At 37.0% G+C, this 27,308-nt stretch overlaps 4 protein-coding genes across 4 annotated transcripts; 3 read left to right on the forward strand and 1 right to left on the reverse strand.

Annotated features, from left to right (window-relative positions):
* The first annotated feature begins 5,471 nt into the window (after positions 1–5,471).
* On the forward strand, positions 5,472–8,431 carry LOC145091563 (F-box protein SKIP8-like). Its single transcript, XM_079029310.1, has 3 exons — positions 5,472–6,174; positions 7,692–7,888; positions 7,984–8,431. Exons 1-3 carry the CDS (start codon positions 5,734–5,736, stop codon positions 8,270–8,272), a joined length of 927 nt encoding a protein of 308 aa, XP_078885436.1. The 5' UTR covers positions 5,472–5,733; the 3' UTR covers positions 8,273–8,431.
* Positions 8,432–8,616: 185 nt separating this feature from the next.
* Positions 8,617–9,845, forward strand: LOC145091564 (uncharacterized). Its single transcript, XM_079029311.1, has 3 exons — positions 8,617–8,919; positions 8,987–9,247; positions 9,555–9,845. The coding sequence occupies exons 1-3, from the start codon at positions 8,714–8,716 to the stop codon at positions 9,589–9,591; spliced, it is 504 nt and encodes a 167-aa protein (XP_078885437.1). The 5' UTR covers positions 8,617–8,713; the 3' UTR covers positions 9,592–9,845.
* A 2,722-nt stretch (positions 9,846–12,567) lies between these two features.
* LOC145091565 (RNA polymerase II transcriptional coactivator KELP-like) lies at positions 12,568–13,958 on the forward strand. Its single transcript, XM_079029312.1, has 3 exons — positions 12,568–13,046; positions 13,474–13,579; positions 13,665–13,958. The coding sequence occupies exons 1-3, from the start codon at positions 12,711–12,713 to the stop codon at positions 13,757–13,759; spliced, it is 537 nt and encodes a 178-aa protein (XP_078885438.1). The 5' UTR covers positions 12,568–12,710; the 3' UTR covers positions 13,760–13,958.
* Positions 13,959–17,474: 3,516 nt separating this feature from the next.
* Positions 17,475–18,116, reverse strand: LOC145095051 (uncharacterized). The gene has a single exon (XM_079032993.1). It carries the CDS (start codon positions 18,114–18,116, stop codon positions 17,475–17,477), a length of 642 nt encoding a protein of 213 aa, XP_078889119.1.
* Positions 18,117–27,308: the final 9,192 nt, after the last annotated feature.

Below are 27,308 nucleotides of genomic sequence, written 5' to 3' on the forward strand. Positions count from 1 at the left end.
GCTTTGACTTACAGTTTAATTTCATGGTGTCAGGTATATCAGATGATTGGGGCAAGATAGAGGCGTGATTGTATACATCAACCTGAGATTTATGTTGAGAGATGTTTTTGGATACTCTGATTTGATAATTATGTTTTTGGAAACAATGTTTTGTATGACTTATGGATTATAAAATGGTTTTGAAAAATGAAAAAAATTTAGTATGATTTTTAGGATGTTACATTATTCGGGGGCGGTGGCAGTGGCAAGGGTGGGCAATCGAGAGCCTTCCAAAATTCAACAAAAAATATGTTTTTAAGTTGTTAGTATAATGTTTTTAAGATGCCATAACATTTTTATTTTTAACATGTAAAATTCTGCTATAAATAATTAGAGTAAATTATACGAATGGTCCCTATGGTTTAGGATAATTTGTGCGTTTGGTCCCTAACTTATTTTTATAACTCGGAAGGTTCCTACTGTTTGTTTTTGTTACGTGCTTGGTCCCCGTCTTACCTAAAAAAATTATTTTGACCTTGATTTTTTTTAATTTATTTAAATAAACACACCCCCAGCCCCACCACTTCACCTTACCTTACATACCCCACCATTTTTTCCTATTTAAAATAACAATCTTTTTAGGTAAGACAATGACTAAACGTGTAATAAAAACAAACAGTAGAGACCAAACATGTAACAATAACAAACAGTAGGGACCTTCTGAGTTAAAAAAAATAAGTTAAGGACCAAGCACGCAAATTACCCAAAAGCATAGGGACCATTCGTGTAGTTTACTCAAATAATTATTTGTCACCTAAAAAAGACAAAACTACACAAATGGTCCCTGTGGTTAGCTGAAAATTGCCAGTTTGGTCCAAAAAAAGTTTGGACTAGCACCAGAGGTCCAATCTTTTTATTTTGTTGTGACTTTTGTCCAATTTGGATTGAAATTTTTTATAAAGACGATTTTGCCCCTTATTATTTATTTTTCTATTTTTCTTTTATTACCAACAATTAAAAAGAAATTAAAAATGAAACAAAAATAAAATCTCTCTCTCTCTCTCTCTCTCTCTCTCTCTCTTTCTCTCTCGTGAGCAACCATAACACACACATTTATTGGTTTGTAATGTTCTTCAACATTCAAGAACATACATACACATACGCACATAATTCTTTCTCTCTTTAACCAGAGAACTTTCAATCACCTTATTGTTTCTCAATCAAGAACATCCCATCTCCCAATCACACATATTTAAAAAAAAAAAAAGAATACGTTCTAAACCAACCCACAACTTATATCCTAAAATTTCAACTATCCCTTGCATTTGATACAGAACATGCCTCTAATCTTTCTCCATACTCTCCAATGTATGATATCACCAAGACCATCATCGAGTGGTTGATGAGCTGTGTGGTCTGGCTGTTTGGGGGTTGAGGCGATTAGTCTGAATCAAGTCGTTTTTGGCAGTCAAAAGAATATGGGGAACAAAGTAGAAGAATGTGAGGCTTTGGAAAAGATGACTGAAAGACCAGTGATGGTGAAGCCACAAAAGGAGCTCAAAATTGGCGACTTGAAGTTGGGAGAACAAATTGTGGTCAGTTTGAGCCAAACTCTAATTGGATCTTTCCCCCTCGTCTGTCTATATCTATCTCCTCTTGTTTTCACCCTTATCGTTTCATAAAACCGTAACCCGCCGCCCTTCTCATTTCAAGATTTGTAAGTATGAGTCTAGATGCTTTACCTTTCTTTCAATCAACTTCGTTCATACAACCATCAGACCAAAAATACTTCATAGATCCATGAGGCACGTTACCGGAAAAGCTTCCGATGTATAGATGTAACACCCAAAATCTGGAAGGCCAAGAAAGGAAAGGAAACCTTAATTTTAAGGGGCGACTCGGCGAGTCCGAGCGGGATCCGGGTTGAGGAGTAAGTGACCAACTCGGCGAGTCGGCTAAGTGGACTCGGCGAGTCCGGTCTGTGCGAGGAAAACCCTAAATTCGGGACTTGGAGCCTATTTAAGCGCCTTATTCTCTCCCCTAGGGTTCCTTTACTGCCTCCTTCCCCCATAACATTAAACCCTATCCGCCATATCCTCTATTTGAGCCATTTGTTGCCTTGGAAGGTGCATTAAATCTTGGAGAAGGAAGAAGGAACTTGGAGGAGCAAGAAGGGATTATAGATATGGGGTTGTGAGTTCATTCTGAGCATTTGGAGGTAATAAACTAGTTCCTGGACCCTTTTTGCACCTAGATCTATGTGTGGTTGTTGGGGCTCTTTAGCCATAATGTTATTATTTTGAGTTAGAAGCCGGATTTGGAGTTGCTACTTCAGATCCAAGTGTGTTATGGACTGGAGAAGCATAAAGTAGCAGCCCTTGAGTTGATTATGGAGCCTCCTTGGCCTTAAACCCTAGTTTATGGTGCATTTTGCCTAGATCTCCATCTCTACACGTAAAGTTTGCAACTTTACGTGGGGAATATGCTTGGGAAGGGTAGATCTACAGTTTGGAGTCCATGCATGACTCAAAAGTCCTCTGCGTGTTGGGAGATCTGAATGGACTCGGAGAGTCCTTCGAGTGGACTCGGCGAGTCCTTCGAGTGGACTCGGCGAGTAGCATGAAGATGAGGAGGAACTCGACGAGTGGGATGAACAACTCGTCGAGTCGGATGATGTTGGGCATGAACTCGGCGAGTTGGATGAAGATTGCCTGGTACTCGGCGAGTCTGTTCTTGGACTCGGTGAGTCAGGTCGCGAAGCCCCAAACCCTTCGAGTTGAGACTCGAATCAGTGAGTCGGGTGGAGACTCAGCGAGTCGGTCAGGTCAGGACTCGGAAATCGTTGGACTCGGCGAGTCATGTCGCGAATGGAAGGACCCTGAGTATGTGAACTCGGCGAGTCAGTAAGTGGACTCGGCGAGTAGGGTTGACCTGGAAAGGTTGACTTTGACCAGGACTTTGACTTAGACCAGAATTGACTTGGTTAACTGTCGGGGGTCAGTTAGACTAAGTGTTGCATTGATATTGGTAGCTCGGGGAGCGAGTGGAGCAGGAGTTCAGAGAGTTGCCGGGCAGCAGCTAGTGGGTTCATCAGCCAGTTCAGCCAGTGCATGTGAGTTTCCCTTTGTGTGAATGGGTCTACGACCACAATGCCGGCCCATGTAGATATGAGTAGAAGACCCGGGGGTTAGCCCTACGCACATTATGCTAGTATGATATTCGGGACGAGGTCCAATGATAGAGGGTGGGTGCCCAAGGAATGGTTTATGTGGTAATTTATACTTGTTGTCTGTGTGATACTTGTATGTGCCTGGTAGGGAGGTGAGTGTGGGCGAGGTCCCGTATCTCACCAATAGCAGAGTGTGGATGGTGTTCCACATCTCAGTAGCAGCAGAGCAGGGGCGAGGCCCAAGTTAGGGAATGAGTGAGGGTGGGCTGGGCCCGTACCTCACTATCAGCAGGAGTATGGACGGGGTTCCATGACTCATCAGTAGCAGGACAGGGGCGGGGCCCAGAGATAGGCGAGGCCTTAGGATAAGATCTGTCAGTATGTGTTTAGATTATGTGATGTGATGTGATAAGTTTACGTGCTATTAAATGTTAGTGGGCGAGGCCCTGTGACAGGCGAGGCCTAAGTGAAACAGATCTGTATACGAGCGGGGCTCGAAGCCAGGCGGGGCCTGGAGCGGCGGGGCCGTTGTAGCGGGCGTTGCCCAGTATGTGCAGTATGTGGTTATGCATGGTATGTGGTAGGGTGGGGAACTCACTAAGCTTCGTGCTTAAGGTTTTCAGTTTTGGTTTCAGGTACTTCCGGTAGCGGAGGGAAGAGCTCGGGGTGATCGCATGGCACACACCATAGTTTAGACAGCCTGGGAACGTTTACTCTGATAAGGAACATGTATTTCGGAAACTAATACTTTGTTTATGTTTTGAAATGATGAATTTTCTTAAAGTAATGTTTTATTAAAAGAAATTTTTAGTCTTGAATTTTGGGACGTTACAATAGATCCCCGTTCTGGAGGTGTTTCTCTGTAGTCGCCAAACTAATGGTTTGGGCTCCATTTCTTCTTCATATTTCTTCTTTGTTGCAAAAGTATTGTCATTATCTTCATTGGAAGACGGAGAGGATGATGCCAATGGTTCCAACATGATTTTGAAATGGGTATCTCTTGAATCCCTTTTCTTTAAAGAAAGTTTCAAGACATGAACCCTGCTAGAAGCATTCCGCTGTGAATCTCTCAATTTGTTGGGTTAGATTTACGTCTAATTGAAAAAAGAGAATATTGGGGTAGGTAGGAATAGTGGTGATAGAGACTAAAAAGACGAAAATCTCTGAAACTGAAAAGTAAAGGGGAGAGAGGGAGAGAGATTTTATTTTTGTTTTATTTTTAATTGCTGACAATAAAAGAAAAATGGAAAAATAAATAACAAGGGGCAAAATCGTCTTTATAAAAAAGTTTAATCCAAATTGGACCAAAGTCGCAACAAAATGAAAAGATTGGACCTCTGGTGCTAAGGTGACAATTTTCAGCTAACCACAGGGACCATTTGTGCAGTTTTGTCCCTAAACAAATAGTTTCTTTTAGCCCAAACAACACTTTTTAATCCAAAAAATGATCCAAAAATCACTAAGGGGTCGGGCCCGGGGCCAGGGGCAGCGGTAATAAGAGGGATTCGGGGGCGAGGACGGGGTATGAAGGCTGGCCAGTTCAGAGGCGGGGCGGGGACGGAGGAACATAGAAATTTCAAGGGTAGGAGCGGGGGATGCACTTCTCGTCTCGTTTGCCCCGTTGACATCCCTGCTCGCTATACGCCTACCAAGCCCCTTGACACAAACCATGAAACTAGGGCTGTCAAATCGGGCAGTCGTGTCGTGTTTTTGTCTGACACGACATGACAAGGTTTGGTATAATACAAACACGACACGACACGGCGTCGTATTTTTTTTTTCATTAACACAAAAACAAACCAATTAAAACACGACACGACTATTAGTGTATTTCATTCATATTTAAAGATATATAACACGATAAAAACGACAAACACGAAAAACCCGACAACCACATGCTTAATCGTGTCAATTTTGTGTCGATTTATGAACACGAACACGACACGACACGACATCGTGTTTTTTAATCTCGACACGAACACAAATTTGAATTTTGATTTCGTCCCGATTTCGTTTCGTTTCATGTATTTTTGTTGTGTTGTGTCATAAATTGACACCCCTACATGAAACGATGTTTGTCGAGGGTGTCACGAGGTAGCGACTCTATGGCAGAAACAACTCCCTATAGACTAAAATTAAGCATCACAAATGTCTTTATTTTAGTTACTTATTTAACTATTTAAAACCAAATATACGTGGAGAATATGGCGTGTTTGACTTTCTTATAATACATGTTGATTTTTGCAAAGACAAAATCACCCTTCAAAGTTGTGTGAATTTCTTAACGGAACCATTGACGGCATCTAACATAGACAGTACCATGACTAACCAGCGTTACTCATACTCTCGTCGTCAGTTACAGGTCGTCTTCACCGGCCCTTTCTCTCTCTAAACCTCCGTCTCTTCTCCCTTTCTAAAATCTCCCTTTCTTCTTCAGGGCGGCTTGCTGGCACCTCATGCCACCGGAACGTTAGGGTTTTTCAGAAAAGAAGAAGAGGTAGTGTGATATCATCGCCTTACAAGGAGTTCTATCTCACTCTAGGGTTTATGTTTGCTGAAGTTTTCATGTGTTATGAATATCGTCAATGGAGATGTCCTTTCCTTTCTCCGGTAACGGCGATTTTCCCTTTGTTTCTCTCTTCTTAGCCCTAATCGTGACTCTAGTCTGTTGTTTCGTCTCACTCCTGCCCTTCCGATTGCTCAAATTCTCACAATCGGATAAAACCAAGGCTTGTAATTGTGCATGTTCTAATTCTAAGGGGTTTGTTGGAGCTACTGATTCTATGGCTGTTACGGCGACGGCGAGGATGATGAATGGTGGAGGCGGTGGAGGACAGGTGGTGATGGTGGAGAGGGAGCGACAACAGATGATAGGTGCGTCAATGATGGAACAGTTAGTTCCGGAAATCACCACACATGCTTTGAGTTACTTGGATTATCCTAGTCTCTGTAGGCTGTCAATGACCAATTCTTCCATGCGGAGGGCTGCTAATGATGATAATGCTTGGAAGGCCCTTTATCATAAGGTTATTATCCTTTCAGACTTTTCCCAAAATTACTTTGTATTTCGTATAATCTGCTTAATAGTTTGCTGCATGTTATGTGAAAATTTCTTTATTCTTGGGTTTGAGTTACAATAACATCCTCTTTTCAAAAGGCAAAGGAAAAAACTGCCTATCCCAAACCCTTGCATAGCTGAGGATCTTTGGTGCAATTGGTTGCCATGTGTATGCTATTGCATATATCAGCCTAATTCTAGGGGAAAGGACAGACATTTATGCTATTGTGTGATTTGGATTCCTGTCCTCTTATAATTAGAAACTTTGTGAGTTGTCATCATTTGTCGTTATCGAGTTGAATTTGGATAATATATGTTTTCGGTTAGGTTTCTGGTCTGCTTTTTGACTAAAAATTTGTTGTTGTCCTGCATCTTAATTATGCAATTGAGTTTCAACTGTCAAGTATGGTACCACAGATAAAGCTTTGGAATCATCAAAGGGTATAATGGACACTCAAAACTGAGATATATAGGGTTTTGCTATTTTATTTGGTGCTGAAAATAATTTGAAATTCTTATACTGGCTTTGGTGAGACTGTATATAGCTTAGTTTTATGTTGATTTATTTATGATGTTTGCCAAGTATGCAGCCATTAACAACAAGGCAATCAATTTGAATTTATAATTGAAGTTCCATACAGTTTGCAGCTGTATATATGAACCAATAAATATGCAACAAAAAGTGAAACATATGATAGCACAATTGTTTGGATAGACAGTGAAAAAATAGAGTGTGTTTGACACGTGGAAACCGTTGCCCTAACTCTCTAAGTTAATGCAAATGGACACATATGGTATTTGTAGCCATGTGTCTTGTATTCATAATTACACATACCTCCCTCCTATCTAGGTTTTTTTTTTTTTTTTCTAGACTTCTCTCCGACAAATTGGTCTTTTGGATCCATTAAAATATTGATCTGAAAGAAAATTACAGGTATTTGATTGCAAGACGAGAATAGAGATTGTTTTGCTGAAACTGTACAAGTATGTATGTCTAATATCATAATCCGATTTTTTATCTTCTGAAAATGGAAGTCATGTTTCCTCCGATTACTATTTCAATTTGTTGGTGTTTTACTTTGATATGGATATCTACTCGATAAAGGAACTTGATTTTAATATATTAATCATGAGGATCCACTGTTTGTAGAAGATGTTCCTTAGTCCTTACTGATTTCTTATACATATAGGAAATGCGTTTGCGTTTTGTGGCCTCAAATATAATTTGGGAGACATATAATATGTTCCTAGAAGTTGTGTAGGTTTTGAATTAATTAAAGTGTTGAGAGATGGAAATATATGGTATGAGATTTGTTTGTAAAGTGAGGTGTGAATATTGAATGGTAAGTATGGAAGTTAACATTGGTTTAAATAATATATAGATAGATTTCATTTTGGAAGAATGGTGATGTGGTGGTTAATTAAAGAATAAAGATGTTAGAAAAAGTAATTTGATTAATTCCTGTTTTGGTTTATTGTTGGCAGGATTTTACAATGGAACAAGATAGTGTAACACCTGCAAATGGATGGAAGGCGTACTACGCAGCTACTAGAGCAATTGTGAATATAAATCAACAATTTTTTGATATGATTCGAGAAAGATCTGTTCCAGACATGGGTCGGCTTTGGCTTAATGCAGATTATGTGAAATGTATTCATGCCTCAGGGGAGCTCTTTACCGGGTGGGTCAGCTCAGCTATGAATATTTGATTATTATTCTCATTCTCATTATTCTCATTATATAATTATTATTAACAAAAAATATGACTACGCACAGGTATAACGGGGTGATAGGGAGCTGGCAGCTGGCATTTAACTGGGAAGCGGAAGCAGGGGAAGCAGGGGTTGATTTTGAGGTGAGGGATGTGAGGTCAAGGGTGCTCAGTGACGTGGCTTGGGTGACAATGAAAGCTTATGTAGGAATGGAGCAGAGGCCTCTGAATGTGACGAATGTGTTTGAGCTTCATAATGGCCAGTGGTACATGGTTCATCATCATACCTCTCTCATGCTTGCTAATGCTGCTGCAGATCAACCGCAACCTATGATGCTCATGCTGCCCCCCTGACAAGTGACAACACAAGCAACCAAGAGTTTCTTTCTTTTTATATGAGTTTAGGGAAAAATGGTACAGAGTTGTTTTAATTAGGATTCAAGGATATATATATGTTTGTTTTACTTTGGATTCGATCTGATAATCGTATATGGAACTTTTTTCTTTCTTTTCTTTTCGATGGGTAAATGCATTTTAATGATTCAGCTTAATCACCTTACAGATCCTTTGTTAATGACTAATGAATAATACACATCATTTTTTTTTTTTTTTATATTATTATTATTTTTAAAAGGAAGACAAAAAATAACCTAGGCCAAATAATATTATCTGCTTTTGAAAGAAAATAAAAATTAAGCCGCTTCTTCTCAACCTCACAATAAGATTCAAGATACGGTTCCCTTCGACTTGGCCTCAACTCCCAATTTTCACGGCGGAGAGAGCGAGAGACCGAAAATGGCTGCTACAACCCTCTTCTCCGCTCCGATAACTCCCCATCAATACCCAATTTCTGTTTCCTCTTTTGGTTCTAAAAGTTCGCGGGCCCAATCTCCATTTATCCTCCTCCGAGGCCGAGCTTCCTCCTCAACTTCCAGTTCCACTGTCGATAAACAAGAAGAAGAAGAAAGTAGCTCATCTGACACCCTTACTAACCAATCAGGGTATTTCTCATATATAATTTCATATGAATTTAATGTCTAAGAAATTTAATTTTGAATTACGTTGTAGAGGTTGTAAGGCATGTGGGAAAGCAGAGATAGGGTGGGGATGCAATGGTGAAGGAAGGATTCAAGGTGGAATTGCAACCGTACCAGGATTTGGTTGGTGGCCTATCAAGGCTTACAGGCCTTGCCCTGATTTTGTGGCCACCGGCGGTCGCTACCGCCGCCAAGGCCAGAGCATGGATGAAGTTGCTGGCTTTGGGAGTGTCCCAAGAATTTCAGCCGCCGCCACCACCTCCTCCGCAGCCACTGAAGAAACTCAATCAAGGTAGCTGTGGATTTATCATTTATCACCAACTTAGCTTCTTTGTCAAGTATGATAATCTCAGATTAACCATTTCAACAAATCTTATTGGAAATACAACACAAACAAGTTTTGGGTTCGGACTACAATTTACAAAACTTCAATGCAGTTGACTTTTAGTTTTACTAAGGTGCAGAGATCATATCAAATTTGAACGTTTGTAGTTTATAGTAGCGAGTTTGACTTCATGTCAAACACCAGTAGCACCTTCTTTACTTTATTTATCCAACTGATGATAGTTTTGAGTTTTGACACCCATACATCCTTGCAGCGACAAGAAACAAGGGCCAAGGAAATTTAAGAGATGAAGAGAAGAGAAGATCTTCAAACAAGTTGTTTTCAATTCGATGGGATAGGGCTACGATATCAATTCCAGATTGTTATCATATATTATGTGTATATCTGAAATGAATGATGCCAATATCACAATATGTAAAGCCTGTATGGGACAACAATGAGAAATGACCTAAAATATGTTGTTATTTGTAGACAAAGTTAGGTCCATCTTGTTTGACAGAACTATTGAACGGTGAAGACAACTATGTCAATAGTCCTTGTTTTATTTTGTAGCATCTTTAGTCTTTTATATATATATATATATATATATATATATATATATATATATATATATATATATATATATATATATATATATATATATATATATATATATATACACACACACACACACATTACAGCCCCACTTAAGCTTAGGTATTAAACCTCTTGAAAATACATTGTTTTACTATATAAAGATTATGGTTACTGGATTCACGATTAATACTTCAAGATATAAATTCAAGATCGACACAATAGGGTTTAGGGTTTAGTAATGTTCACTTGGGTGAAGTAATAAACGATAATGGATGAAAGAAAACAGAGATGGTAAAACGATAATGAAAAAAAGAAATGTTATGGAGGATGATATATTTACCAAGTGAAACCAAACCGGGTATATTAAACAAGTTAAAACTATATATTTTAAAGGTTTAGTACCTAAGCTTAGGAGGATAATGAAAAAAAGAAATTTTATGGAGGATGATATATATATATATATATATATATATATATATATATATATATATATATATATATAGTTCTTGTTTCTTTATTTTATTCTTTATGTTATTAAGTTTCCAATCCATCCTCACCTCTTACCTTTGTTAGGCACTCTCTTCCGTTCATGATAATGTAATTTTGATTTAGGGAAAATGACGTAATAGGATAACATAATTTTTGTTCTGTACATGTTTAATCCTTATTGTTTTTTCTTGTAAAATAAATCTTTGGCATGTCTTCGTGATAAGATGTCGGTCTTTGATTTCAGCGGTTTCACTAATAGGACACTGTCCCTCCAAAAGCCCAACATTTATTGGCGAGTGTCATTTTTAGTAAAATTGTTCAAGACATGTAAATTTATTTCGACATGACGGTTAGGCAGAAAACAATTTTTGAGTGTCTAATGACCCCACGTGTTCAGGATTTTCTTTTGACTATTCCTATTGACGGTCTTGGCCAGCATGTCGCCAGTGGAGTATCATGTCATCCTCAAGTATCGCCTTATGATCCTTTTATTTTCGGTTGACGAGACTTGCCCTGTTTGTCGCAAGGCATGCTTGGACTCCTTTCGGGAGCATGCAGTTCATTGTAAAGAGCTCCTGGATTTCAAGTACCGACATGATCTGGTTAGGGATCGCGTTGGTGTTTCTGCCAAGAAAGAGACACCTGTGAATTTTCTGACTGACCCATTGGAAGGAATATCAACACTAGACCAACTGATGTTTTAGTATTTGGATGGGCTGGAGGAAAACATGCATGTATGGATCTAACAGTGGTTTTCTCTCTTGTGGGCTTGGGGAGTGGGGTTTTCACTGTAGGGAAAGCTGCTTTAAAAGTTGCATCAAACAAAGTGGCAAAACATGAGAAAACGTGCATGAAAAATCAACACATGTTTATATCCTTTACATTTGATACTTTCGTTTTAAAAGAATTGGTTTTGCTATACAAAAAGGGGTTGCGACACAGTTTGTTGCTCGTTTACCCGCTACGTCTATGTAAAACTTTCTTCTTTATTTAATTACGAGATATGAGAGACAAAACTCTACTGGACAACAACTTTATTCCTTTACAGGTCGGGTGAAATGGTTACTCAATAAAGTTGAGCTTGAATAACCAAATCCCATGCAAACATAACTTTTTCTTTTAAATAAGTCTTTAAATTTATTGTTTTGTATACATTCAGTCTTTGTGACCAGCTATTCAGGTTGAGTTTTTAGTTTGTATACATTTAATCCTTAATGCTTTTTTATTGTAAAATAAATCATTGTTATTTTCGTACACATTTTATGATTGGTTTTTTTAGGCTTTGCTCATATGACATCCTATGTGGGACACTCATATGCACAAAGGGTCAACTAAGCCGAATCAAAATAATTTTATTTATCATTTTACCACACGGTATTAAATTTTACCAATAAAATGTCATATGTTACATAAGCATTCAACTCAATAACTCTGCAAAAACGATAATTCGTAACCAAATTGCAAGTTGCATATTCTTATTTTTGGACAAATTATAGATTAGTTGCTATTAGGGATAGATTAACAAAATAAGTTACTTAAATATCATAAGAGGTAAAATTGCTATTTAGGACGTTTCGCCAAATAAACGTATCATTTTCGTACAAAATTCTTTAAATATATGTCATTTTGTGCAGAGACACTCATTTGCTAGATATTGATAGATTTCTTTATCGATTATTATTACTAAAAATCTGTGAAACTGTAGTAATTTGCAAGATCTTTCAATTTTATTTTGTTAAGAACTAGGTGTGAGACTCATGTATTACATGAGTTTATTTAAAAAAAATTAAATATAAAATTTTAACAATTTGAAAACTTTAAATTTATAAGAAAAATAAGAAATTTTTTGAATTATTAAAATTAATGAGACTTTAATGCATTAGATACATTACATATATAAACAATTTCTAATAAATACCTTACATATATATTACCTTATATATTAAATGTGGATTTTAATTTAATAAAATCAAAAATACAATAAAATGACAAGTGAAAAATAGATAAATTTAAAATTTTTAGAAAATGCCATGTGTCCAAATGAATGAGAAGAGAACATATGGGAAAGTCATTTTCATTTATTAGGGCAGTTGACGTATCTGATTATTGATGGACGATTTTTAGTAAACTGTATATAAATGGGCCAAAGTGTAAGCCCAGAATCTATAGCAATGGTTTAGGCCGATTTATATTTTCATGTCTGATTTCAACTTTCAAATACTTGAAATACCTTCTGGAAGTATCCTCGGACATTTCCCAGATTATTGCTAGAAGACGAGTGTTTGATCGGTTGCAGTTTGTTTCAGAGAGGCAACAAACGAAAGAGTCATCTTAACATTCAATTATGGATCCCGAAATGGCAAAGAAGATTGAGGAAACGGTGCTGGAGGTGCTGAAGGATTCAGATATGGATTCTACGACGGAATTCCAAGTTCGGAAAGCAGCTTCCGAGAAGCTCGGAGTGGATTTATCGGTGTCTGAACGGAAGAAGCTCGTTCGAAATGTCGTCCAGACGTACCTTGAGGAACAACAGGCGAAAGCAGAGGCTGGTGATAAGGCGGTCGAAGCAGACGAACCAGAGGAAGTGGAGGAAGAAGAAGAAGATAGCGAGGATGAAAAGAAGAAGAGGAAGAAAGGCGATAAGGAATACGACGAAGAAGGAGATCTTATCTTCTGCAGAGTAAGTTTGTTTGAGAATTTTTTCTTACTGTTTGAAACCCTAATTTGGTTTCTTAAACACCCCCAATTTTGAAATTTGGGGATAAAATGTATTTATCTGCATCACGTCAAATATTTCTGATTAATTTCAAAATTTTCTGGCGTTAACTGTTTGGAACTTAAATCCTAATCTGATTTCAACAAAAACCCTAACATCTATACGATGGTAACTTTGTTGGTCCATAATGTTCTTACACTTTACCCTTCAGTTACACACAACCCTAAAATTTGAATTATCTGGATAAATCAAAAAAGTTTTCAGTGTAGTTCGTTAATAAAATCCAGTTGAGTTACTCATGAATTAGAGAGCTAGTAATCGTATAACATGAATTTTGGGGGAAATCCAAATGCTGTAATTATGTTGAGTATAATAATATTTTATATTGCAGCTGTCAGATAAGAGAAGGGTGACTCTTACTGAATTCAAAGGAAAACATTTGGTGTCTATAAGGGAGTACTACAAAAAAGATGGTAAAGAGCTTCCTAGTTCTAAAGGTATTAACACATACATGATCCATGTTGCCATATTTTTTCTGCTGTGATCTGTTTGTTGTTCATAGAATTGATTTGTTGTTTATAGGTATCAGTTTGACTGCTGAGCAGTGGTCAACTTTCAGCAAGAATGTACCTGCAATAGAGAAAGCCATCAACAAAATGGAGGCAAGGTTGAATTAAGAACTTTTAATTTTGAAGCAAATATTTTGTAGTTGGTAGAACCCGGAAATAGTTAAATGTATTTGAAGACTGTTTTTATTTTTGTGCCTATGAATATCCAGATTTAGAGTTGCAGATATGATTTCTTTTTGTATACCGGAATCAAAGAAAGAATGAAAAAAATTGGACAAAAAGAAGTTTGATTTTTCTGATGATGAAATGCAGAGTTTCACATTATATTTCATATCAACCAAACTGACTTTAGTTGTATTTGTTTTTGTTTTTTTTTGTTGCTATAAGCTAAGCATAGGATGGGTGGTATTATTATCATTAAATTTTTTTTTTTTTTTCTATTCGGATGGGTGGTATTATTTTATCTCGGTTTCGTTCATGTGTGACATGTAAGCACCACATTTACTTTAATGTTTCTATCTTAATTGCAATCAAATTCACGATCTCACAGATTAAGAAAAAATGGAAGCTGCACATACATCAAATTAAATAATCACATAAAAAGGAAATTAGTTGAAATTCACTTGCAACTTCCTTCAAATCAAATGGTAACAAAAAAACCTCACCATTAATTCATTCACACTTGCAATAAAAATGTTACAAAGAAATTAGATGACCGGTGGCGGAGGGAGCAGACAGCTGCAGATCGGAGAGGTAGGAGAATGGGTGGGAGGGAGGAGAAGAGGCAATGTGTCGAAGAAGGAAAAAGGAAAAAAAAAAGTCGCATTTTGTTTTAATCAGGGCAGGAGGATGGCGCTGGTCGGAGGTAGTTCAAAGGATGGCGGAGGTGACCAGAGAAAAGGCCGGAGAGAGACGACGTGGAGAAGTGGAGAGTCGATTGTAAAGGCATGGAGAGAGAGAGAGAGAGAGAGAGAGAGAGAGAGAGAGAGGATGCTTTTTTTTAGATGAGTTTTAAAGTCAGATTTGGTAAGGGGATAATGACTTAAAAGGGTAATGTATTTGATTTGCATACATTTAGTCACTGAGTTTTTTTGTCTACATTTACCCCTTCAACTTGTTAAAATGTATAGATTCAGTCCTTATGATCGGCAACTCCAGGTTAGCCGGTAAAAATGACTTAATAAGGTAATATTTTTTTTATTTTGTACACATTTAATCTTTAATATTTTTGTACATATGTAGTCCTTAATTTTTTTTTTTTTTTTTGTTTCAAATAAGTTATTTTTTGTACTCATTAAGTACTTATGAATGATTTTTTAGGTTTTTCTCATGACATCTTACGTGAGACAATCATTGATGAGTTGTGTGGGGTTGTTGATATTTATGTCCAACATGATCTCGGCTGGGTTGCGTGGGTCTTGTGGTTTGGCTAAGGTCTTGTATTCTGAACATCGTAACTTTTTTATATGATATCAGATTTTAACGATCTTTATATCCACGTGCTCATTTTTTCATTAAGATTACTCCTGTTAAAATGTAATATATTTTTAATTATGATTTTATATAAAAAAACATCCATACATCCATTCATAAAAAAACATATGGACAGGGGTAGACATATGAATACATAGTAGGTGTTGCCGAGATGAAATAGGTGTTGCTAATACATGAAAATAGTTATAAACGAAAAAAAATCGAAAATCCGAGATCGTATGGATATAAAGATCATTAATGTAACATCCGGACTCCCAAGTATAATATATATATATATATATATATATATATATATATATATATATATATATATATATATGGGGTTTACTGAGCGATTTGACGAGTTGTGTGCCCAACTCATCGAGTAGAGTTGAATTGGTCATGTGGGTTTAATGACCGACTCGATGAGTCAGAGAGCCGAGTTGCCGAGTTGGTGCTGTGTGAGGAAACCCTAAATCCCCGGGTTTGTGACCTATTAAAGGGGCCTTAAGCCCTCATTTCTGCCTCACCAGTCACCTAACACCCTTGAGAGAAACCCTAATCGTCCACTTGAGCTAGAGAGTGAGAGAGGAGCTAATCTTGTGGTTATTAATGCACTTTTGAAGGAGAAGAGGAAAGTATTAAATCTTGGATCAAGAGGAGGCTTTGGATCTAGAGGTTCATCAAAGTTTTGCTTCAGTTGGAGGTACAAACATGCTAACTTGATCATTTCTTTATGAGATTTTGGTTTAGGGAGTTTCTAGGATTTTCTCCCATCCCTTTTGTGTCATTTGACTCATTTGAGCATGATTTGTGGTTGAAACCTCAGATCTGAAGTGTAGGAGGTCTTGTGAGTCCAAAGACCCGAACTTTATTGAGCTAGAGATAAGATCTTGTGCATCTAACCCTTGTTGGAGCTTGAATTGGCATTATGGAGCAAATATGCCATGCATGAACGTAAAGATCGAAGCTTTATGTCATAATCGAGCCTTAGGAAGTCAGATCGAAGCTTTACGTAAATATGTTGTGTGTGTGTGTGTGTATATATATATATATATATATATATATATATATATATATATTAAGGACTAAATATGTATAAAAATATTAAGGAATAAATGTGTACAAAGTGAGAAATATATTACCCTATTAAATCATTTTTACTGGCTAACCAAAGTTTACTTTTTAAAGTTTTTATGTGTTTTTCAAAGCTTTTACATCCCGATAAGGTCACTAAATTTAGTGGCAAAGAGAACGAAGGTCACCGCTCCGATGACAAATAGGAACGATGAAGGTTTTTTTTTTTTTTTTTGGGTGTTCTTAAATAAAAGATGAGGGTGATACATGTTTGGGGGGGGGGGGGGGGGGGCACATTTATATTAGTCTCATTAAAAAAAATCAAAACAATAAAAAGAAAATCTCTAAAAATCAGAAGGTGATAAAACTTTTTCTATTTGTCCGGGGACAAAACCATAACAAACCATCACTTTAAGAATCGTTTGAATAAACAAAAAGAGACGAAATACATAGATAACCAAATCAACATGGATGATTAACGTGTTGTCTTGCAATTGGTGTGGCTGTGATGTGGAATCCATTGAGCATGACTTCTTTAAATGCTTTTTTTCAATGCATAATTGGAATTGGTTTGGTGTGTGAAATGACTTGTTTACGTCAACTCTAACTTGTATTGGGGGATTTGATTTCGATTTTGAAGATCCTGGCAAGTAGTAAGAAGAGAAAAAAGAACTGGACTCTATTGTAATGGCGGTGTGGTTTATTTGGAAAGCTCTAATGCTTTCTAATCAACAATAAAAAATGTTATTCTCTCAAGGCGGCAAATGATATTCAACTATTATTTTTTAATGCATCTGCCGTTCAAAAAAAAAAAAAAAAAACAATTTACATATTTATTTATTTATTTTTAAATATAGATTATTAGTATATTATTTTACAGGACAAATGTTAGAAAATATGACATGTTATATGTTAGAAATGAACTATATTAATTTTGGTATATTAATTTTAGGTTTATTAAAATCCTCTAATAATTTCAATACATGTGAAAAAACCCGTATTGAATACAAAAAATCCATATTAAATGTTTTTAGTGTCGGGAAAAGCACTACATATTATGACATTTTATCGAAGGAAAAGACCTATTAAAACATTTTTAGACACTTATTTAGGGGTTTAAAAAGAAGAAAAATCAAATAATATAATCTTGGATCGTGTAAGCTTTAAGGCTGTTATGGTTCCTTTGAAGGAAAACCAGTAGAGAAGAAAGCATGACTGATATTACATAAAATTTGGAATAAGAAGTTCCATTCGATGTTAGCCTCCCTACTGCCTACTGCAACAATGGAGTGACCGACTTTGGTGATAAAAAACCGTCATCAACCACCGTTTTATTCAACACATTGCAAAGAATCGGCTTCAATTTCACACCCCAATAACCCTTGCTCCACCGCGGCACCACCTTCGTGGAGCCCACCGCCGCCCGCATTTGCTCAATCAACGCCTCAGTGTTCACTTCTTCCGACAATATCTCCTCCAATTGTTTCGTATTAATCACTAATTTCACCTTCCATACACCCTTTCGAGGCGGAGGCAACACTTCAAATCCCGACCCATCACTCAGCTTCTTCGTCACAAGTTGCAACGCCACCGCACTCGTCGACATTCTTACTGGCTCCGATTCAATCAACGCATTTTCTTCATTCCTTCTGTCTCTTTCGTCTGGTGCCGGAGGAAGGTTTCTTTCCTCTGGGGCCAAAGGAAAGAGATAGTAGAACTGACCACCGATGAGTTGCTCACAGTGATCTAATGGCGACAGTAATTGGTCTTTTTTGAAAATCCCGTGTCTTGGAAAGCCCTTGACGACTTCTGAGACGAGTTTTGGACTAAAAAACTCTAGTACTTGACCCGAGCTTGTCATGACATGGATCGGGGCGAGAGATGCATCGAATCCTTTGAAAGAACAATTGCCCATGTGTATGTTTGATTGTTTGTATTAGGAACCTGAATATGGTGTTCTGTGTATATATATAAGAGACTGAATTGAAGTTTGATGAAGATGAACACGTACTAATATAAACAAACAAACAAATATTTTTTTAAATTTGAATTAATCATATAATTATGGGACAAGACCGTTGGGAAGGCATCAAGTTTAGGTGATCCTAGACAGAATAAAATGATTAAAAACGACACTATCACGTTCAACAAAACTATTGTAGGTAAAATGGTAATTAAATACTCATAATGACGCCACCCATATGGGCAATTGTTAACTGTACATGTTTTTTATGGGTAACTTTCATGTGACATGAATGTATTTTTAATAACTTTTGTATTTTTAAAATGATTACAAGTTTAAAAGAGAATACAAGTAGTTAGTTTATTTATATTTTTAGAGTAAATTACACGAATAGTCCCTATGGTTTGGGGTAATTTGTGCGTTTGGTCCCTAACTTATTTTTTTAACTCGGAAGGTCCCTACTTTTTGTTTTAGTTACGCACTTGGTCCTTATTGTTTTTTTTGTTACACGCTTGGTCTCTCTCTTACCTAAAACGATTATTATTTAAATAGGGAAAATGGTGGGATAGGTAAGTTAAGGTGAGAAGGGTGGGGTTGAGAGTGTGTTTATTTAAATAAATTAAAAAATCAATGGCAAAATAGTCTTTTTATGTATGACAGGGACCAAACGTGTAACAAAAACAAACAATAGAGACCTTCTGAGTTAAAAAAAATAAGTTAGGGACCAAATGTGCAAATTACCATAAACCATAGGGACCATTCGTGTAATTTACACCTATTTTTAAGTAACAAACCTTTTTTCAATATAACTTTATAACATAAGCTTTTAAATATTCATGGAGCATTTATAGTTCTGACATACCCGTTTTGCCAGCAATAGACAAATTTTGGAAGCAAACAGTCTGATGTATTCAGAGTATTTAGCGATGCTCTCCAAATATTCAACCTTTTCTTCTCATGCTCGTATACCTTAAAACAGTATGACGTATTCAGAGTATTTAGAGATGCATGGTATATTAGTTAGGGAATGTGCAACACATGGAAGCGAACATGAAAGAAATGTTTTAGGGTTGAATGAAGGTACATCAATTGGATCTGAATGTGAGGCGTTTGGAGAGTTCATAAAGACTGTAGATTTGGAGAGACCAGAAAAGTCAGAGCTTGATATGTATTTAGAAGAAGGTGTTTATATGGAGAAAGGACAAAGAGGAATGAAATCATTTAATGCTTTAGAGTGGTGAAATGTGCACAAGTTAAAGTACCGTGTTTTGTCATTGATGGCTAGAGATGTACTTGCAATCCCGATTTCTACTGTTGCATCTAAAGCAACTTTTAGTGCTGGGGTAGAGTTATTGATCCATATCGAGCTTCACTGGGTTCAGACACGGTAATGTTCATTTGCGGAGGAGATTGGATTGGGCAAGTTCATGGAGTCAAGAAAAAATTAAAGGTATATTTAAAAAATTCAAAACCACATTATAATTGTTATTTTAATAGTTTAAATTATTAATTGTCAACCTTTTTATTTTTAGAAGGAGGAGTTTCCTATTGAAGTTTTACTGCAGGAGGTGAACACAAAGTAATTGAAGGTAATTAGATGTGTTAAACAATAAATTTTTAATCTGAAAAATATTTCAAAAAATGATTCCTTTGTACATTTTGCAGGTTTTGTATCTGAGGAGTGAGGTTGCATAGAGGAAGATTTGTCTATTTCTAGTCGTTCAGTAATTAGGAGTTTAACTACTATTTTTGTAATTTAAGCTTTTACTCTTTATGTTCTTATATTTGGTTATATTTTAGACATTAAATCAATGCAAATGGAGAATCTATGAATGTATGCTATGAAGTTGGAATTTGGATTATTCCCTTGAGTATATGATAAAAAATTAAACGAGCCTAAAAACCAGAAACGAGCTCGAGTCGAGCCTAAGCTCATTTAGGCTCGCAAGACAAACAAAACGAGCCGAGCTCGAGCTTCTTATTTTTCCCACAAGACGAGCACGAGCTTGGAAACTAGGCTCGAAACGAGCCTGTAACATCCATAAAATTCAAGGCAATTTAAAACTTTTTTCAACCAATTAAAAACCATTGAATTATTACAAAGTGTTTTTAAAATAGTTTCATATCAGAGTTCCCAGAAATCATAATCATAAATCGAGGAAGTGTACGGTCACACCTTCGCCTTCCTGCTGTCATCCGTTGTACCTGAAACAATAATCGATAAATGTAAGCTCGAAGGCTTAGTGAGTTACCCCCAAAATACCCATACAAACAACAATACACATACAATAACAACCAACATACTATGGGTCCAATCATCCATCGAGATGGAATACCCTAGGCCCCTCAACCATCGGGTTGGAATGCCAACATACTATAGGTCCAATCAACCATCGGGTTGGAATACCCCAAACCCTCAACCATCGGGTTGGAATGCCCACCTACTACGAGTCCAATCATCATCGGGATGGAATACTCTCGGCCCACAACCATCGGGTTGGAATGCCTACACACAATATATATATATATATATATATATATATATATATATATATATATATATATATATAACAGATACTATGGGTCCAATGATCCATCGGGATGGAATACCCCAGGCCCACAACCATCGGGTTGGAATGCCCACATACTATGAGTTCAATCATCCTCATGATGGAATACTCTCGGCCCACAACCATAAGGTTGGAATGCCCATAACCAATCAAACACGTGCACCTATATCAGATAATCATATAACAGTCTATAGGGACAACATACTAGGGTCCTATTTAGGGCTGACAATTCTCGACACGACCCGCGACACGACGCGAAATAAAAGGGTTTGGGTTGAGTTTTTCAACCCGCCAACCCGCTAACCTGCCAACCCGCCAACCCGTTTATTAAACGGGTAATATATGAGTTTCTCAAAAAATAAATGGGTTGACCCGCCAACTCGTTTATATTTTTAATTAAAAAAAATATTTTTAAATGTAACTCCTAAGGTCTTAACTTACTAACCTGTAAGTCTATATTCTTTAACCATTTGATTTTCCCGATTTTTGCCCTAACTCAAAGCGCGTTTCAGACATCGCCCTATGAATGTATCTGTATGGGCGATTTGCGATTGAACGTATCTCCCTCAGTCCCTCTTCCAGTCTCCCAGACTCCCGGTCTCCCACAGGCCATAGTCGACACCTATGTTACTCTGTGATTTGTATATCTGTAATCAACTGTGGAAATCACAAATGGCGTCCCACAGTGGTGAAGCAGAACGTGAGTCGTGCAAATACGATCGATCTTCTAGTATGTTTCTTCAATTGTTCTTTTGTCTCAGTTTTGAGTTCTCCGATTACATGATTTATTTCCTCAGTTTTCCGATTTGGCTATCAATCAAAAGATGAAGTGTGTATGAGTGTTTGTGATTGTGTTATCTGTATAAGTGTTTGTGTTTGTATACGAGTGTTTTCCAATTATAAGATGCATTTCCTCAGTGTGTATGAGTATTTGTGATTGTGTTATCTTCTCTTCAGGTCTATCCTCCATCTACTACAGGTTATGTGTTATCTGTGTATATGTGTATGTGAACAGTTAACAGTGTATTTGTGTATGTGAAGTGAATCTGTTATCTATGTATGTGTATCAGTGCATTTGAAGTGTATCTATAATCTGTGTATTTGTTTCTATACTTGATGTTCCTCCTTTTTTTCATTGTAAGAGAGTTATGGAAGATACTAATAACACCAATCCTTTGGATGTTAATGATGGAAGTGATGATTCAGTTGAAGAAATTGGGCCGAAAAGTGTATCACAAGGTGTTGAGAGTACTTCTACAAAGCAAAGGAAAAAACTTCAGATGTTTGGAGAAGTTTTGAAATGCTCCCACAAAAACCAAATGAGCCCCTATATTGTAAGTGCAAAAAATGTGGGACAAAATATCAGACAGAAAGCAAAAATGGAACAAGTAATCTACGCCGTCATCGAGATTCATGTAATATCTCAAATACTAGAGATATCAGTCAATATATGATTTCTTCCAACAATGGTGTTATGGCTACAAGAAATCCAAAGTTTAGTCAAGAAATGTTCTGGGAAATGGTGACTCATGCTATGGTTAGACATAACTTGCCATTCTCTTTTGTTGAGTATGAAGGAGTTAGAAATTTTTGCAAATACTTGGAACCAGAAGCAAGTCTTGTTTGTAGGGACACAACAAAGTCTGATATCAAAAAATTATATACTACTCAACAAAAAAGACTTCGTGATGAGTTGCTTAGATGTCCTAGTAGAATATGATTGACTTCTGATGCTTGGACCTCAATCATTACAGATGGTTATCTGAGTTTGACTTCCCACTATGTTGATGGCAGTTGGGTCATACAAAAGAGAATTTTAAACTTTTCCCACTTTCCTCCTCCACCGATTAACCTACATCGAGCGATTTCTACAACCTTGATATATATATATATATATATATATATATATATATATATAATGAATTGAAATTTATACATGTACTTGTGTACATTACTATGAGATTTACCATTTATTGAAGCGAGTATCATACACTTTTACATATATACTTATCAAACATACTCGAATTTTATAGTAAAACTTTATTCAACGTAAATCATTTTACCTAGTGACTTATCCACGTATAAGTTAGGGATATTCACTCTCAATCATTACACCCCAGATGATTATCCCCGTCTAAGTTAGGGCTATCAACTCTTGATGATTACGCTACATATGCTTATCCACGTATAAGATAGGGTGGGTTATTCGTGTATATTATTTAATGGATTTTATAGTGAGAAACTATCCATTACCTAAGTAAAAACACTTAGTATACCCACACCACTATAACCTTTAATCCTAAGAGCAAGATGCATATGTATAGATCTATACAGGTTGACATCTCCACTTGTGGTTGCTAGCTACAACCATGACGGTCATGCTGAAGGGGGTGATTACTATATTCAGTCATTTCTATGATGTCCAATGAAGCGTTACACAAGGTACTTCAGTCATGTAGCTCGGTTATAGGACTCACTATAAACATTAACTGGATCTTTCACTTTCTACAAACCATGGATTTGGTTTCTCTCTCTCTACAAACCATGGATTTGATTTCTCTTTCTACAAACCATGGATTTTGTTTCTCTCTTTACAAACCATGGATTTGATTTCTTTGTCTACAATAAGTTTTAAGTACGGATTTACTTACAATTTCTCTTTCTCTAAAAAAAACCTTTTAAGTATGGAATTACTTACAAGTAATATACTTTTTGGCTTTAAAGGTATCTCCAAAAAGTTCTCTATGGAACATTTAATAGATGTGGTTTTAATTACAAAGACAATACTTTTTTGGTCATTTTAAAAGTATCATTACTACATTATCATAAAATCTGTAACTCTCACCAACATTGTGTTGACCCTTAAAACTACATGTATTCTCAGGAAATCACTAAACAAACATTTCAGATGACAGAATGGTCATGGATTTCGGTCGACCTAGTTTTTCTAGTTTCTGTTATATCTGCCTACATGTATAAGGTAATTCACGTACTCTATTATTATTTGTAAAAAAACTAGTATTCAAACTTCAAGATGGAATACAACTACTTTTTGTTTATCATTGTACTTGTGCTATATATTCAGTTACTTATGATCTATGAACTAAGTCTGTAATGTCCCAAAAATCCATGGAATTTTTTTTAAAACTTTAATCCATACAACATTTTGTTCCAAAAAACATTCAATGTGAAAAACAATATTTATACATTAGATTAAAATTCATAAACAACTACTGCGGAATAAAACTTATGGGGATGCTGTACAGTCACGTCGGGCCCTTTCCTTTTGAACTGGATGTACCTGAAACCATAACCATAAACTGTAAGCACAGCGCTTAGTGAGTTCTCTAAAATACCATATACCATACATATCATTGAGCGTAGACCGCACATTTGACCCAACCCATAATAATGGGTCTAGCCCTTCCTAATCAATAGGCCCAAACCAACATATAATTGGACCTAGCCCATCATACAATGGGCCTATCCCAACATACAATGGGCCCAACCCTTTCATGCAATTCGAACTAGCCCTACATGCATGCTCATGGGCCCAACCCAACATACCATGCAAGAGTCATAAAGATAGCTAACATTCTTCATAACATATTCCAATGGGCCAAAATTGGTGCCTTCGACCCACGAGTATAGTGAGGAGATTCACCTTAATCCGATGTCAACAAAACATACACTCGGGCTACTGCTACCCCGACTTCTCACACTAAACATAAACAAGATCAATCCTAATCAACATTTAGGGTAATAACCCATTACTAATGAGCCACTTCTTATTCTATCATACTAAGGGTAAAATGCCATTTTACCCTTTCCAAACATGGCCTAAAACCCTAAGTGATCCAAAGCCCAAAATGAACCATATAGACATTCTGGTGAGTACACACAATGCACCACTCCAGTATGCCCGACGTACTGCTTTGCTACCCAAAATCAAAGTTAAGGTCTTAATGCTTAAAGACCAAATCATCCAAATCCTAAATCTAACTCTAAAGGATGTCATAAGTCATAAAGTTCCTGACTTTATGACTTTGCATGACTTATTGGAGTCCAAACCAAAGCTCTAGATTCATAACTTCACCAAAAGGCCACTAACACATACATGGTTGTACCAAAACCATCACGATCCGATGTTTATGACTTAAGGACCTCAAAAATGACTAGAAATGAGGCTCAAAGGTTCTGGAGTAACTTTTACTCACAAGATCCAAACCATGGGACCAAAATATGCTCATAAAATAACCTAAAGCTAGATCAACATAAAAGAACCATCAAGATTGAAGCTTTATACCTCCAGAAGAAAGATCAAAGTGAACAAGGTCTGGATCTCCAAGCTCCTACACAACCAACACTTCTCCAATGAGCTACTTCTTCACCAAGATGCACCAAGAACACTCCAAATCACTTAAAGGCTCAATAATCTCACAAATGGGGCTAGGGTTTCGAAATTAGGGTTAGAGAGGATGGAGGCTGAAGATAAGAAGGGTTTCCAATAAGTTAAGGTCTTTAAATAGGGTCCAAGACCCAAATATTAGGGTTTGAGATTCACATGAGTACGCCGACATACCATATGTATTATCGACATACTCAAAGGATGACCATGACCATTTTCATGTTGTATGCCCAACGTACATGCCATGTACGCCCAACGTACCAGCCAAGACCCATTTCCTTCCTAACTTCTAATATGGCCAAAACTTCCGTATCCCAAATCCGATTTCAGTGTTCTTTATATGCTCAGAAATGTAATGAAAAACCCTCCCATCCCATCTAATCTCTTATGATTTAAAACCTTCCAATCTAAAATCCTTAATTCAATAAAAAGGCCTGAAGCAGGACTTTTACCATTATACCCTTAGACTCCTGTGCACAAATTGACAGCTTGGCTCACACAACCTATATAATCCACACCTAATTGTGTATAAAACCCAAACCCTTTGAAGTCCAGGGCCCTAACTTGATCCATTAATGCCCATAATTCCTGAAATAGGAAGCTTCTAGAAATCAGATCTTACAACTCCCCCACTTAAACTAGATTTCCTCCTCGAAATCACTCCTTGCTACTTTCTAAGCACCTAGAAGACCTGGTCAAATCTTCCCAAATCCCTCTTTGGCTAAATGTTGACTCATACATATGACGATTTTCCAAGGGTACAATCGAAACCCAATCTTAGCAGTACTCACACATCCCAATGGAAAACAAATCATTAACCTACTAACTTTAATAATGCAGAATAACCACCGCTTCTCTGCCACAAATACGATAATCCAATACCTTGACTGACCTCTACACATGCATAACCATTCCGAAACATAGTCACTATGACCTCACTCTATAATCTAAACCAATGAAATCCTTCTGATCCTACATTGTCTTGCTGATACCTCTAGAAAACAGAATCCATGATCATTCATCACTATTGAACAACTTCCCCTTTGATAACGGGTGTGACTCCCATCGCGAGTCTCACCCTGAATCGCTAACGCATTCTATAATCCTCATCCCGATAACTGAAGATTCGCACATTCATTCTACTTGAGGTATTCTAATTCCATGGTGACCTTCTACTAAGCTGAGATATAATATCTCCAATCGTCTGCTGAGATTGGCAGTCTCACGCTTGGTCCCACCACGAGACTCCGTCCAAGAGTCTAACTGATAAAGGCTACCCTATCCTAAATACAACACATATTTAGTCTATTATTCACATAGTTATCCTACTCTAATAGCGATCTAGTAATCAACTAAGCCTATTACTATGAGTCTTACCCACAGGAGCTGTACACTGACTTCCCTATGTATATCCCCGAATACCTGAACGATCTGCTCTCCCAAGTTAATCTACTTGATCGGGCCTTGCCCATGGGGTTCCTCTATATTATCATAACCAACCATGCCTCACCCATGTATCTCACTTAATATATCACAACCAAATAGGTCTAGCCCACAGGTATCACCCAATCTACATAATTGAACGGGACTCGCCTATGGGTCTCACCCATCCTAACATAACCAAATGGGTCTCACCCATATGAGGGTTGTACAATCCTAGGACACCATCACAACTCCGATAATCCTCATTCCTAACCAGGAGTGGTCAACCAACAATAACGGTCCGACTTGACCCATGTGTGCATTATGATCCTTCTACAACCAACAACCACTCATGCAATGGCCCAACCCATCTTAGTGAATGATATGGCTACCCGTAGTCTTAAAACACTTCCATAACAGCCTATCAGCATTGTGAATGCTACGGCTACCGTAGTCTTACAACACTTCCATAACAACATATCAACCTTGTGAATGCTACGGCTACCCGTAGTATTACAACACTTCCTTAACCAACATCCATCTCCTATACTAAAACATGATAGAAAATGAGTCGAAATCTCGTCTGACTATTCCCAAATCAAGTGTCGGTTCATGCTTCTAACCCCAAAGCCTTTATCAAAAAAGAACATGAAGAGAGGTTCTAACACAACCCTTAACCTGAGGCGAGTCACAATAACATGCACCACTACTAATGCTTCACGTAATCAACTTGAAAACCATAAT

This window comes from Lactuca serriola, chromosome 3 (genome assembly GCF_051521515.1).
Source record: "Lactuca serriola cultivar US96UC23 chromosome 3, Lser_US96UC23_V15, whole genome shotgun sequence".
Classification (NCBI taxonomy): domain Eukaryota; kingdom Viridiplantae; phylum Streptophyta; class Magnoliopsida; order Asterales; family Asteraceae; genus Lactuca; species Lactuca serriola.